Source organism: Trichosurus vulpecula (genome assembly GCF_011100635.1).
Source record: "Trichosurus vulpecula isolate mTriVul1 chromosome X unlocalized genomic scaffold, mTriVul1.pri SUPER_X_unloc_3, whole genome shotgun sequence".
In the NCBI taxonomy this organism is placed as follows: domain Eukaryota; kingdom Metazoa; phylum Chordata; class Mammalia; order Diprotodontia; family Phalangeridae; genus Trichosurus; species Trichosurus vulpecula.
This window is the reverse complement of record NW_023494379.1, coordinates 1,340,422-1,352,919: the sequence shown is the minus strand read 5'-3', so window position 1 is coordinate 1,352,919 and position 12,498 is coordinate 1,340,422. Positions and strand designations below refer to the sequence as shown.

At 45.0% G+C, this 12,498-nt stretch overlaps 1 protein-coding gene across 1 annotated transcript; it reads right to left on the bottom strand.

The window, feature by feature from the left end:
* Window positions 1–7,728: 7,728 nt before the first annotated feature.
* Window positions 7,729–12,266, bottom strand: LOC118833189 (GTPase HRas-like). Its single transcript, XM_036740574.1, has 2 exons — window positions 12,245–12,266; window positions 7,729–8,300 (listed from the first exon to the last, which is right to left on the bottom strand). Exon 2 carries the CDS (start codon window positions 8,293–8,295, stop codon window positions 7,729–7,731), a length of 567 nt encoding a protein of 188 aa, XP_036596469.1. The 5' UTR covers window positions 8,296–8,300; window positions 12,245–12,266.
* Window positions 12,267–12,498: the final 232 nt, after the last annotated feature.

The following is a 12,498-nucleotide window of genomic DNA, read 5'->3' as shown; positions in this document are numbered from 1 at the left end:
CTGGAAACACACACAGAATTCCGGACCTCAACAGGGAGTCTCTGCCCCCGATCCACCTTCTCTTACTTCAGAGGGCCGACTCCTGGGGATTTCTTTTCCTAGGACTCTGATGTGGAGTGATGGTCTCGGAGAATGGGCTCTTTGCTGACCTGCCCCTTTTCGGCCTACGGAGAATTCTGGTTTGCGGACCTCTAGAGGTAAGGTTTTTCTAGTTTGGTTTCTGGTTTGGGGCTAGCCATTTGGGTCTCTGTTATCATGCTAAACCCTGACAAGGCTGTGGTACAGAGCTAGGGGGGCTGGGACACCACCCTTCCTATTGGGGTGTGGGAAGATTGGGGTGTTTTCCTTGAAGAGGGAACCTGGTTTATTTTCTTCCCTCTGAGGGGACCTGTTTAGCCTCCAATTAACCCATGCTGTTGGTCTCCGTTTTGTGTTGGAAGTGTGAGAGAGGTTGGGGGTCGTATCTTTGAGGAGGAAATCTTTCCTCTGAGGGAATCTGCTTAGCCTTCAATTCGATCCACACCGTGCATTTTGTTACATTTTGAGTTCCTCTCTGTTTGTGTGTCTATGTCAAAATTGTGAAATGTCTATGTTTTGTTAAAAAAATCTGAAACATAGGCAGCCAGAGATATCAGGCTGCCACTAGGGAAGCAGACTCCCTTCCTTGTGGCTCCCGTTTGGCCAGCATGGAACTGCAGCGGGAATGGGTTAAAATTTGGCAAATTCTGGGTTTTAAATTGTTAAAAAGTTTGGAAATTGGTTAGTTGAATTTGGGAAGAAAGATCTCCTGAAACTGTAAATCCATTCCAGGAGCTCACTCTTGCTGAATCACCTCCTCCCAATGAATGCCTTCTGGCTAAAACCTCCGTTAAAGTCTTCAGCAGGACTCTCGAATTTGTCTTAGTCCCCGATTCCCTTAGATTCAAATACAAAAGAGGTTTTGGGGAGTGAGCAAGGGGGTGATGTTTACTTGAATTACAATCATTGAGATCTTTTCACTAGGGCTGCAGTAAAGGTTAGAGCAGTTAAATCAAACTCCTCTCCTCCCAGATCAGATTAGAAGAGAATGAAGGAGAACTGTAGGGAAAAACTTAAATCGCCCTCCCCACCGGGCAATGAGGAGAGGGACAGAAATTCACAGACTGACAGTCAGTCCTGTGCCCCTGAGTACCTTTGTAGCCCGTCCTTGTGGTAAAGTTTAAAAGGTGAATTTGTGAAAGAGAGAGACAGAAAACCTGTATAAGGAACTTAGGGGGTGGTAGAGTAGCAGCTTGAGATTACCTGTCTAGTCAGGAGTCCATGTGCTCCTCCTGGCTGCCATGTGCTGCTCCTGGTCTCACCCTTCCCCCACCCTCCACATTGAAAGGTTATCAGAGCTGAAGCTAAAGGAAACTTGTAAAGAAACAGGGCTGGTTAGTTAGTGCTTGGAAGGGTAGGCTCCTTGCCCTCAAGGGGCTGCCAGGCCCCACCTAGGGAGGAGCCCTTTAGAAAACTAAAAGGGATTTTTTCCTGCTCTTATCTTCCTTGGGAATCCAAAAAAAAATCCTTTTAGGCATTTTTGTATAAGATGAAGCTTGGAAAAAGTGGGTGCAAAATTAAGTTTCTCTTTCTTTCATAAGTTCATTCATGGCCAGGCAAAAGTTCCTATACCTGGGCCAGAGGTAGTGGTGCTGAAGAATATACAGCTAAATAAAGTGTATTTGGGATGTTAATGTATTAGTATATGTGATACACGTATACCAAAAGTAATAGGCTGAATAATTTCTATATGTGGAAATCTGGAAATGCAATAGATGTCATCTGAAAATTATTGTTTCTGTATTTCTAAACTTGCATTGTGTTCCCAAAAATTCTCTTAGATTGTGAAATTTGAGAAGACCATTGTGTGGTAAGAAATGATATTATAGCAATTTGAATCTGATTCTGATATATGTGAATTGGGTTTTTTAAAGGGATGTGATAAAATTTGGAATTGTTATATGTGGTTATAACAAGTAAATAATTAATAATACTGATATTTAACCATGAGAACAGACTTTCTGTGTGAAAAACTTTTCTATTATAAGAATATATCTAGTGATTTAAAGTTATAGTTTCAAATAATGATATGAAAGATTCTCTGTGCAAGGAGATTTAGAAATGTGTTCACCTAAATTGATAAATGGGTTGTTTCAAGTTTTAAAATGCATAATTATGTTTAGGGCACTGGTACATTTCTAAATTGTGTAATTTGACAAACAGATGTATCAGCAATATTGAAAAATGTGGTAATCTTTTACAATGCAGAGAGTATTGGGCCTTAGAAATTAAAATGTTACCACTAGTGGTTATGAATCAGATTTGATTTGCTTATCCAACTCAGTTATGATCACTAGATTGGTAATTAATTGGAATCTGTTTCAAGTCTTAGATACATGATAATTGCTTGTCGTGTACTTATTTCTAAATTTGTTATTATATACAAATTGGTTAACATCGCATTACCTGTGCTGTTAGAGAATAATTTCTCTTATAATCTGGATGTTGTTAGATTAAGAATTGTACTTAATTAAGAAATTGAGGCTGTTAACTGAACCATGGACGTTAGAATTATTAGAATTAATGCTTATCTATAGAAGCCTTGAGAGGGAGGTTGAAGGCCCATTTGATATCTTATTCAAGTTTTTTTTGAGTAAGGAGGTTCCAAACTACAGTCTGAATTCCTTACTCCTCCCCGCCCTTAGTTTAGATAAGAAGAAAAGAATTTCACCTTAGCCCACCTGTCAGAAAGGAAGGAAAGGGGAGGGGCAGCAATAAGAGGACGGTAGGGGCCAAGAAGCCTCCAACCTGGCTTCTTAAAAAAAAACTGGTAAGATTAGACTAAGACTTGAGATGGGTTTGGCCTGGTAGTTTAATTAGTGAAGTCTGCCATCTGATGGAGAAGAACCCACCCTCAGGGGGAGATGAGATGGCAGATCTTTTTAATAAGTGTTCCCTTTTTTAGAATGAGTTATCATGAAAAACAAATCCCCTTTTGTGTCTTTGTGTGTTTAAGAAGCTGGAATGGGATTCCAGTATACACAGTTATGACAATGAAAGTACTAAGTTATGAATTGTTTTGTCTTATGGTTGAAATGTAAAGGAAGACTGAGTACTAGGTTTGAAAGATTTGGAAAGGTAAATTAAGGTTGAGGGAAAATAGGAAAGGCACACAAGAAAGTTTGGGGACAAATGGGAGTTAGCTAAGCCTCTCCTGTCCCGAGAATGATAGTTTCAGATGGTCAAAGTAAGTTGGAGATGAGTGTGAGGAAGTATTTAGAAGATGGAAAAGTTATGTAGCTTGATTTGATAATTATTAGCTCAATAAAATTTGGGCAGTCTTATCTGAAGGATATTTATTTGCTATTTAAGATTTTATGGGACTACAATTTAATATCGTCTTAAGCTCTGATTACAAGACTAGGTCACATGAAGCCAGTAATGGCACACGAGGCATTACAAGCTGAGAATTTTTTAGGTGGGTCTGCCTGGGAGCAGTCGTGAAGACGACCTTGGACACAGCCTAGGTAGGATCTTCCTGACTTTATTTCCCAACTCTGCTATTTCCTTTCTGAAAAGGGAAGTCCCCACCTGGTTACACCTAAGCCCTGCTTTCAGCACCTGGTGACTATAAGATTGGCTATCAGATATGACTGGTGCCTGGAATCAAACAGAGCTATGGAAGTTCTTTCCTTCTGTTAAGATATATGACATAGTCCCTCGTTTCTTTCGTAGCAAATTTAAATTATCAAGAAGTTTTGTAAGCACTATGCTAAATCTGCTAGGTAATAGATAGATGAATACTGAAATATCTCTGAGTTATTATAATAGGATATAGGTATGAATAGCTTACAATTTTAACCTATGTTCATGACCAAGTAAAACATTGAAATAATATACGGATAACATCCAAAAAGGGGAAAATGATTAGGCAAAGCAAATAAGGCAAAGATGTAATGTGATCAATGTCTAATAAAAGGAAGGGATAGCGAATTTTGAAAAAGGCAATTATGTACAGATGTGTATGATTGGCTCTAAAAATTTATCAATTCTGGAAATTCGAGCTGATAAGTGTGTTTTGGTAATAAGATCTTAAATTTGGATGCTAATACAAGAAAATTGTATAAGATAATGGTACAAGTGAAAATATATCCCCTTTGTAAAGTATCTGTAAGTTATAGTAAGTTAAAATTGTCTGAGAATTTCTAGATCTGAACCAGAGAGGCAGAACTTAGCCCTGCGTGGCTGGGACCTATGTTGTGTTTCTTTCTTAATCATCAAACTACCCTAAGGGTCCAAACTGGATATAATGGAGGAGAACTTGGCATTTGATTTTTGGGGCACACGAATGGAAGGAATGTCAAGACTTTGGCCAAGTTGCAAATTGCCCCCCAGCTTTGCAACCCAGATGTTGGTACTGGTAACTATATATTGTGGTTTGAATCAGACAAGGTCTGTCTGTCTACATTTGTAATTTGTTTGTATTTGCTCTGAAGTTCAGGGTGCTGGCTTTTCCCCCGGAACTAAGGGAATGATATTTGTATGTTGGTTTCAAATAAGATTGTTAACCCCTTAAAGTTACTTTCCTCAGTAAAGCAGATCAAAGAACCTGTGTTGGCAGCTTTCTGGGTATTGGTTGTTTGTGGATCTTACAGCCCCACAGAAGCTGCTAGCAAGATTGTTAGAACAGTACTCTAAGAATTCAAGTCTTATTTAAATATCATGAAGAATAAATGGCTAATGAGAAAATTAGCACAGATCTTAAAGAACGTCTTGCGAAAGATTAAAGTTATCATTCCAAAACACACCAGTCCATAACAAAAATCCTAATAACAGTACACCATAACTCACTAACCCACGAGACAAAATTCCAAAGACAACCACATAGTAATCTACAAAAAACCACTCCATAACACAATGAGAAGGAGCAAATCCTTCTATAATATAACATTCCACACTGTATCAAACGGCCACTAACCAAACCACAACCCACATCCCACCACCACGCTTTCCTTTTCAGGAGTGATCTCTCAGTCCCTATTAGCACGCTTTCCCCATGTTACCTTGGCAATATAGAACAATAACATCCAAGTGTTCTATGATGCAACAATCAGCATCTTTTACTGGTTGAGTTTTTTTTGAGAGATCATCCTAGGCTTAGACAAAAAAGGCTTGATATCAATTATTGGATATCATATGGATTCAAGAAACACTTATCAACTAACAGAAATTATATTATACGTGGGCAATAACCTCATTGCACCCTTGCCATCTCAACAACATAGCCTACTTTTTTATGTACTAAGACACAGTTGTGATAAGCATATGATAAATAACAATAAGAATGCTGATAAAGTTAATAATAGCTCTCATTTGTATGATGCTTTCAAGTTTTCAAAGTGCTTTACAAATATGTTATCTGAATATCACAAATATTGCAGGAAGTAGGCTACTACTACTATGTGCCTTTTGTAAATAAGGAAACTGAACAATACTCCACCCACTGCACCACCTTGTGAAAATATATATATATATATATATATATATATATATATATATATATATATATATATATATATATTATAGGTATACGTCAAGGGCTTCAACATAAGAGTGTGAACAACAGATGAGTTAATTGTATCCCTAGCACACAGAATCTTTTGAAACCTATTAAATTCTCAACAAAGTATTCGAAGTATCTAAAAACTGGGGATAAAACTGGGATCTTAAACTGCTGACTGTACCTCTGTGGACCCCTTTTTATCATTTGAAAAATATGGTGGGTTAACTCCTGGGATCTCTGAGGTCCCTTTGTGAACGTTATGGTCTTGTGCCACTGTCTCAAAATGCTAATGAGCTTCCCAAGAATTTAAGACAAATCTAAATATCATAAAGAATAAATGGCTAATGAGATAATTAGCACAGATCTTAAAGAATGTCTTATGGAAGATCAAAGTTATCATTCCACAACACACCAGTCCATAACAAAAATCCTCATAACAGTAAACCATAACCCACTAATCCACAAGACAAACAACCAGGCCTGGGCCCCCTGGCTTTGGGGATCACACTGGGGAACACCTATCCTGTGGGCAGGGCAGAGGACGCCTCGTCCCTTCCCAGGCTTGCTGCCGGCTGTGCTCACTGGGATGTCTGGGGTGCAGCTGGACAGGCTTTGGAGGGAAGAATCAGGTACCATAGGTAACAGTGAGGCAGACCCAGGTGAGTTAAGGCTGGGCCACCTCAGGAGGTGGGGGACTCCCCCTCACTCCACTGGCTGGATGGTCTGGGGTTTACCTGGGTGGGTAGGCCAGCAGCAGGGAAATGTGTCAAGAGACAGCTCAGGCTTGAGAGGGGATCCAGGTGCCCTGAGACCCCTACTGACTCCAAGCTGGGAGAGACCCAAGAGGCCCTCTAGATACCCCCCCACCTTACTGATGAAGAAACTGAAGCCCCAAGTCCCAGAACTAAAACACCCGTGCCTGCCCAACTCACAAGCCCAGCTCTACCCCACCCCCAACCACACTGCACTCAGGTTACTCCTACCCCAAATACACCAGCAACACACTTAGAAACAAGTCAATAGCCTTTATTTGTAACAAATCCTAGAACTGAACAACAGCAAACTTTGAATGCGAGGGCAGCTTTAGCTTGATTAGTCTTCCCCTGCCCTTTATGCCCACTCCCAAGGTGGCACAGACATGTCCAGGTCAGATGGCTTCTAAGCAGACAGACCTCTCCTGACCTGCAGCTGTGCGGTCTCTGCTGAGACCACTCACAGCCAGGCCCCCCAGCCTCACTTCTTCTCAACAAGACACTGCGGCTCACAGCAAGGTCCAAAAGTAAAGGTGTAGCTGATGCCAAGATGTTAGGTGACACTGTAGATAGAGCACTGTCCCTAGAGTCAAGAGGCCCTGAATTCAAATCTGCCCACAGACACTTATTAGCTCTGTGACCTTGGGCAAGTCACTTAATCCCATTGCCACCCCCCAACCCTAAGCCAAGGCTTCTTCCTGGTAGGAGACAGGCCCATTCTATCCCCACCCCTGCCATCCCCAGCCCATAGTGCCAGAGAGAGTGCGCAGGATGACATGCAAAGTTGAGGACAAGAGTTGACACACATGTGCAATGTAATACAGCCCCCCACCCCTGGTCTTGGGCGGGGGGGGCACTTCAGGGCAGAGCACCTCACCAACACCACAGACAATATCTTGCAGGCCACCCCCAGGGCTGCGTGGACCTGGTCCCAGACAGTCAACACACCAAATGTCCTGGTGAGTACTCAGCGGATCTGTTGAAGGAGCACGATTTCCTGTGGATGGGAAATCCCAAGAAAGAAAAGCCCCCTCACAGCCCCCAGAAGGAGGGGGAAGCTGCCAAGGGTTGTGGTGCCAGATGCGGCAGAAAGTGGCCAGGGCCCATTGCTTGTGGGGCCTGGACAACCAGAGAGGCAGGGTAGACTGCCCACAGGAGGAGGGAATGAGTCTTTTCATGCCTAGTCAGGATACCAGGGCAGTGCAGTAGTCATTCCTTCTCAAAGGGAAAAAAAAAGAGGAGGATGGGTCCAGATAGAGGCATGGAGGATGGGGTGTTCCTGGGGAAGGGTGGGGGAGACTGGGGTGTTCCTGGTGGAGGCTAGAGAGGGGTGGGGGAGGGGCAGGGTGCTGGAGTGTTCCTGGGGGAGGCTTAGGGGGAAGTGGGAACACCTGTTTACTGGATTGCGCAGCGGCAGCCGCCATTCTGCTCAGCATCAGGCTGCCATTCGCGCTCCTCATTGTGGGACCGCCGCATCTCTCGGACCAGCTCTTGGAAGGCCTGCTCCACACCCTTCCGAGTTTTGGCTGAGGTCTCCACGAAGGGGACCTTGAAGCTGCTGGCCGCTTCCTGACCCAGCGCTGAGGTCACCAGGCCATCGGTCAGGTCGGTCTTATTGGCCACAAGGACAAAGGGAACACGGTCAGCATCCTTCACCTTGAGCAGCTCGTCACGGAAGATGTTCACATCCACGAAAGACTTCACATCATCCACTGCATACACGCAAAGGAAGCCCTCCCCACGGCGCATGAACTGCTGGCGCCGGGACTGGTACTCCTCGTTGCCCGTGCTGTCTATGATCTCCAGCTGGCAGGTCTCGCCATCCACCACCAACTGGGTATGGTAGGAGTCTTCAATGGTGGGGTCATAGTCGGACACAAAGCAGTTCTTGACCAGCTGGATGGTCAGTGCACTCTTGCCCACACTACAGCTGCCCATCACCACCACCTTGTATGTCTGCATCCTGGCTCTGCCCCTGGCTGGTTACCTAGGGAGGTGTGGACAGCAAAGGGACATCTAGACAGCTCTCCTGCAGTCCTAGCCCTGGCTCCCAGCCCTTCCTTCTGGAACCAAGCAGGGCCAGGCTAATTCTTCCCTGTAGCACAGGGCCCTTCACATAAGCTTGGCCAAAGGGTCTCTAATTCCACAGTCTCAAAGGTAGGCTCAAGTTATCAGACCCAATGCTTATTAACTCCACATTATCATTCCTAGTTTCAGCTGTTCTAGGTTAGAGAGCACAGAGCCAAAGGGCACATTTCCCCCATGCCCCTGGTCCTTTTCTGGGGTGGCATTGATAGGAGTCCAGATGGAGGAAAAGGCCAATAACTGTCCAGTCTGGGGTTCCTGGTCACTCAATCTCCCCTCTCCCCATTCCTCCCATGCCCTCACCCCTCAAGAATCTACAATCCCATAAACCTTTGAGGAGTAGAGCTAAAATAGGCACCACCCACCCTCCTTAGATGGGCCAATAGGTCCCCAGAAGAATCCCCAAGGGCCCAGAGCTACTTTTTAAATTAATTTTTGGTTTTCAACATTCATTTCCACAAGATTTTGAATTCCAAAATTTCTCCCCATCTCTCCCCTCCCCCCAGCCCATGACAGTGTGCACTCTGATTACCCCTTCCTGTCCTCCTTTCTCTCAACCCACCTTCTCTTTTCTTGTAGAGCAAGCCAGATTTCCATACCCCACTGTCTGTATATCTTATTTCCCAGTTGCATGTAAAAACATTAACATTAGGTTGTAAATTTGAGTTCCAAATTTTTCCCCACCATTTAAAAGGAAAGCAATTCGATATAGGGTACACCATGTGTAGTAATATTGTGAAGGATATCTCAATTTCCCTCCATCCTATCCCGCCCATTTATTCTATTCTCTCCTTGCCCCAACCCCCAAAATGCTCTCCCTTCTATCGCCCCCCTTTATCACCTTCCCCCCAACTTTCCCGTAGAATTTTAGGGTTAGAGATTTCCAGCCCCACCCAAAGCTATTTGGAGTCCGGCTCTGCCACCCTGGCCTCTGGCTCTAACCCTCCCTCTTCTGAGGGCAGTTTGTTATTGTATCCCGGCTTTGTTCTTAACCTTGGGCAGACTTTCCCAAGGGGGGAAAGCCCTTTGGGCGAGAAATAGCCATTCCTCCCGATTTGCCGCATACTTCCCGCATCTAGACTCCGGCGTCCTCCAGACTGAGCACCTCCCCCCCCACCCCCCAGCGCTCAAAGAACCACCCTACAGGGCCTTCCCCTTGCGGGAGCCCCCCACCTCACCCGGGGCTCCCTCCACACCTGACCCGAGGAAGGCTGGGGCAATGGACTCTCACTTCTACAGGCCACCCCACCCCCATATTGGGGCATCCCGGCCGGCCTGCCCCTTAACTGGAATGAGGCTTGCCATCCACTGGCCACTCAGGTCACTTCCCTCGATCCACACACCTCCTCCTGCCTCTACTTACCCTTCCCGAAGTGGAGATGGAGCTGAATAAGAAGGCTCACCAGAGGCCGTCGGGGAGATCGAGGAAGAGAAGGAGACAAGCCTGAGAGAACGACAGATCACGAATCCGGAGAGCAGAATGGCTACAGTCCCAGACTCCAAACTAATAAACGTGAGAAGCCCCGCCCCCCACACCCCTGGCTCTGCCTGGGGGAAACCAGCTGCCTCCCCGCAGCCCCGCCCCAAGCCCCTAGGCTCATTGGCCCTGGCCTGGGGACGATGTGAAGGGCAGGAGGAGGAGCAGGCCGCTGCAGGTACATCTGGTTCAAACAGTGTATCCAAAGACGGCACACACAGAGAGCATCCGGCCAGGAGGTGGTCGAGGAGGGGGAAACAGTGTATCCAGCGCTGCTGGTGGGACAGGCAGGATGCAAAGCCTGGAGCCCGGGCCTCTGGGCCTCCCACCTTGGGAGGAGGTGAATAGGCTGATGCCTGCAGGGCCGTGCCCACGTGGAATAGGACCTGGCCTGGAGGGAAGGGAGGGACAAGGACCACTTTTATTATCTGTCCCGTTGGGGTGGGGGGGGGGCTGGCTAAGAGGAGATGATCATCAAATGAACCAGAGCATCACTGCAGTCTTATGTGGCAGCGGGCAGGTCATTCCGCACATAAAAAAGAACCACTGACCCTGGAGGAGGGGCATTAGTCAGGCCTGTGAGCAGTAAGAGAACCCCATCCGTGCTTAGTCCCGGGCCAGCACATGTGAGCACCTACGTGTAAAAGGAAGGGGGTGGGGTGGGGCTGGGGGGCTGCTAAGCAGGAGCCTGGATCATGACTGGTGCCCTGGGGAAGCAGAGATTCCAAGGGCTTCAGCCATTCCAGGGGCCCTAATTCCACCTTCCCTTGCACAATGTTTGCACCAAGCCACAGCAGACCTGCCTTTCCACAGCCTGGGTATATGTCCCCAGATCTCCAAAGGGGCCATTTCGAGGGGCTGATTTCTGACCCACAGAGGCCCACAAACTTCAGATGATGGCAAAAAAAATTAAGCTCTAATAATTCATATCGACATTGGAAGGATAATTTGTCTATTGCCTTACGTAATTTGAATAATAGGCCCTTGGGGGGAGTACACCTCTAGCCAGAATGATGACACCAGATCTTCAGATTAGAGAACAGCAAACACGTGAGATCCAAAATATTGAATTTTGGACTGTGAGGGAAGATGTCCCCCTACCATGTCCAGGAACACCTGGTTCGGCAGGATATGATTTACATTGTATAGGGAATTTTAGGTTGAATAGGAAAGAGATAAGAAAAACCCCTACTGGAGTATGTATGAGAATCCCCAAGAATCATTTTGGACAGATATTACCTAAACCAGGATTAGCAGCTCAAGGAGTACATGTATTGGCTGGAGTGATAGATTCGAATTATCAAAAAGAAATTGTTGTGACACTCCAGAATTTGGGTGAAAAACCTGTACAATTTGGTAGGAATGATAGGATAGTTCAAGTGATTATTATGCCCTGTGAAAAAAATACCCTTTGTGAAAACTGACCCTCCTCCCAAAATAACTACTAGAGGGGCAAAAGGGTCTTGCTCCATTGATAGAATAAAGTTCGGAGCTAAGGTATGGGTAAAACGGAAGGCGGATGATATTCCAAAGGCTGCAGAAGTCATAGCCCATGGGAAGGACAACACTGTAACAGTTGTCTATTCAGGGGAAGATAATTACCAAATCGTACCCCTGAACCATATATTTTACCGTGAATAGGGCTATAATATTAGATTCACGGACCCCACAGGTATGGCTGATGCTGGTAAATGAAATAAGCCACTCGGAGGGAAGGTGACCTTGTGTGATTAATGGATGAAAACCTGTACATCTGGGGAAAGGCTGGGAGGACAATCCTACTCTCTACCTACAATGGGATCTTCTTGGCTTCCTCATTATGTTCCTTTTGAAAAGAAACATTTAGTTTAGTTTTCCCATTGTGTTTCCTTGTACATCTCGGGAAAGGCTGGGAGGACAATCTTAGTCTCTATCTAGGGTGGGATCCTGTTGGCTTCCTCATTATTTTCCTTTTGAAAAGAAACATTTCCCACCTGAGTTTGACTCTGATATTGGATCTTTGCATAACTGAAATCTCAACCAAACTGGAGATGATTTTATTTGAAGGAGAATAGCCCATACTTGCCTACTCTTTTTGTTCTTTGTTTTGGCTAACCTTGTTGCTATTTCTGTCTCCTTTAGGCTTAAGCACCCTACACTTTCTGGTGACTGCCTAAGCACTTAGCATTCTTGGAATTCCTGCAAGCTGGTTAAAGAACTGACCTCTGAAATGGGACTCTTGGGGCAGGGACAGCTCTACGTACAATTTCAGCAAGAAGAAGCTATGTAAAATGAGACCTTCACCCCTGACCCCAAGATTCTGAGCCCCAATTGTTTGAGGGGGGGGAATGATGATAGTGTTCTGTGTACTTATTTTGTGTTTTCTTTGCTATGTTGTTTTATTGTTATGATATTATTGATCCTATGTAATGGATACAAAGACGTAGGGGTGGGTCACATTTGAATCATAAACCAATATTTGGGAATGTCACTGAATATGTTTTGCTTTATTACGAATGATATGTTTAACTTTCCTTTGTAATTGAATCACAGTGTATGTTCTAGGATACATGGCTGATTAGATTATGTATCCTACAATAAGTCGTGGAGTGTGTTGGTAACCA

Excerpts from the sequence above, each read along its gene's own strand:
- LOC118833189 (XM_036740574.1), bottom strand. The coding sequence starts at position 8,295 with ATGCAGACATACAAGGTGGTGGTGATGGGCAGCTGTAGTGTGGGCAAG.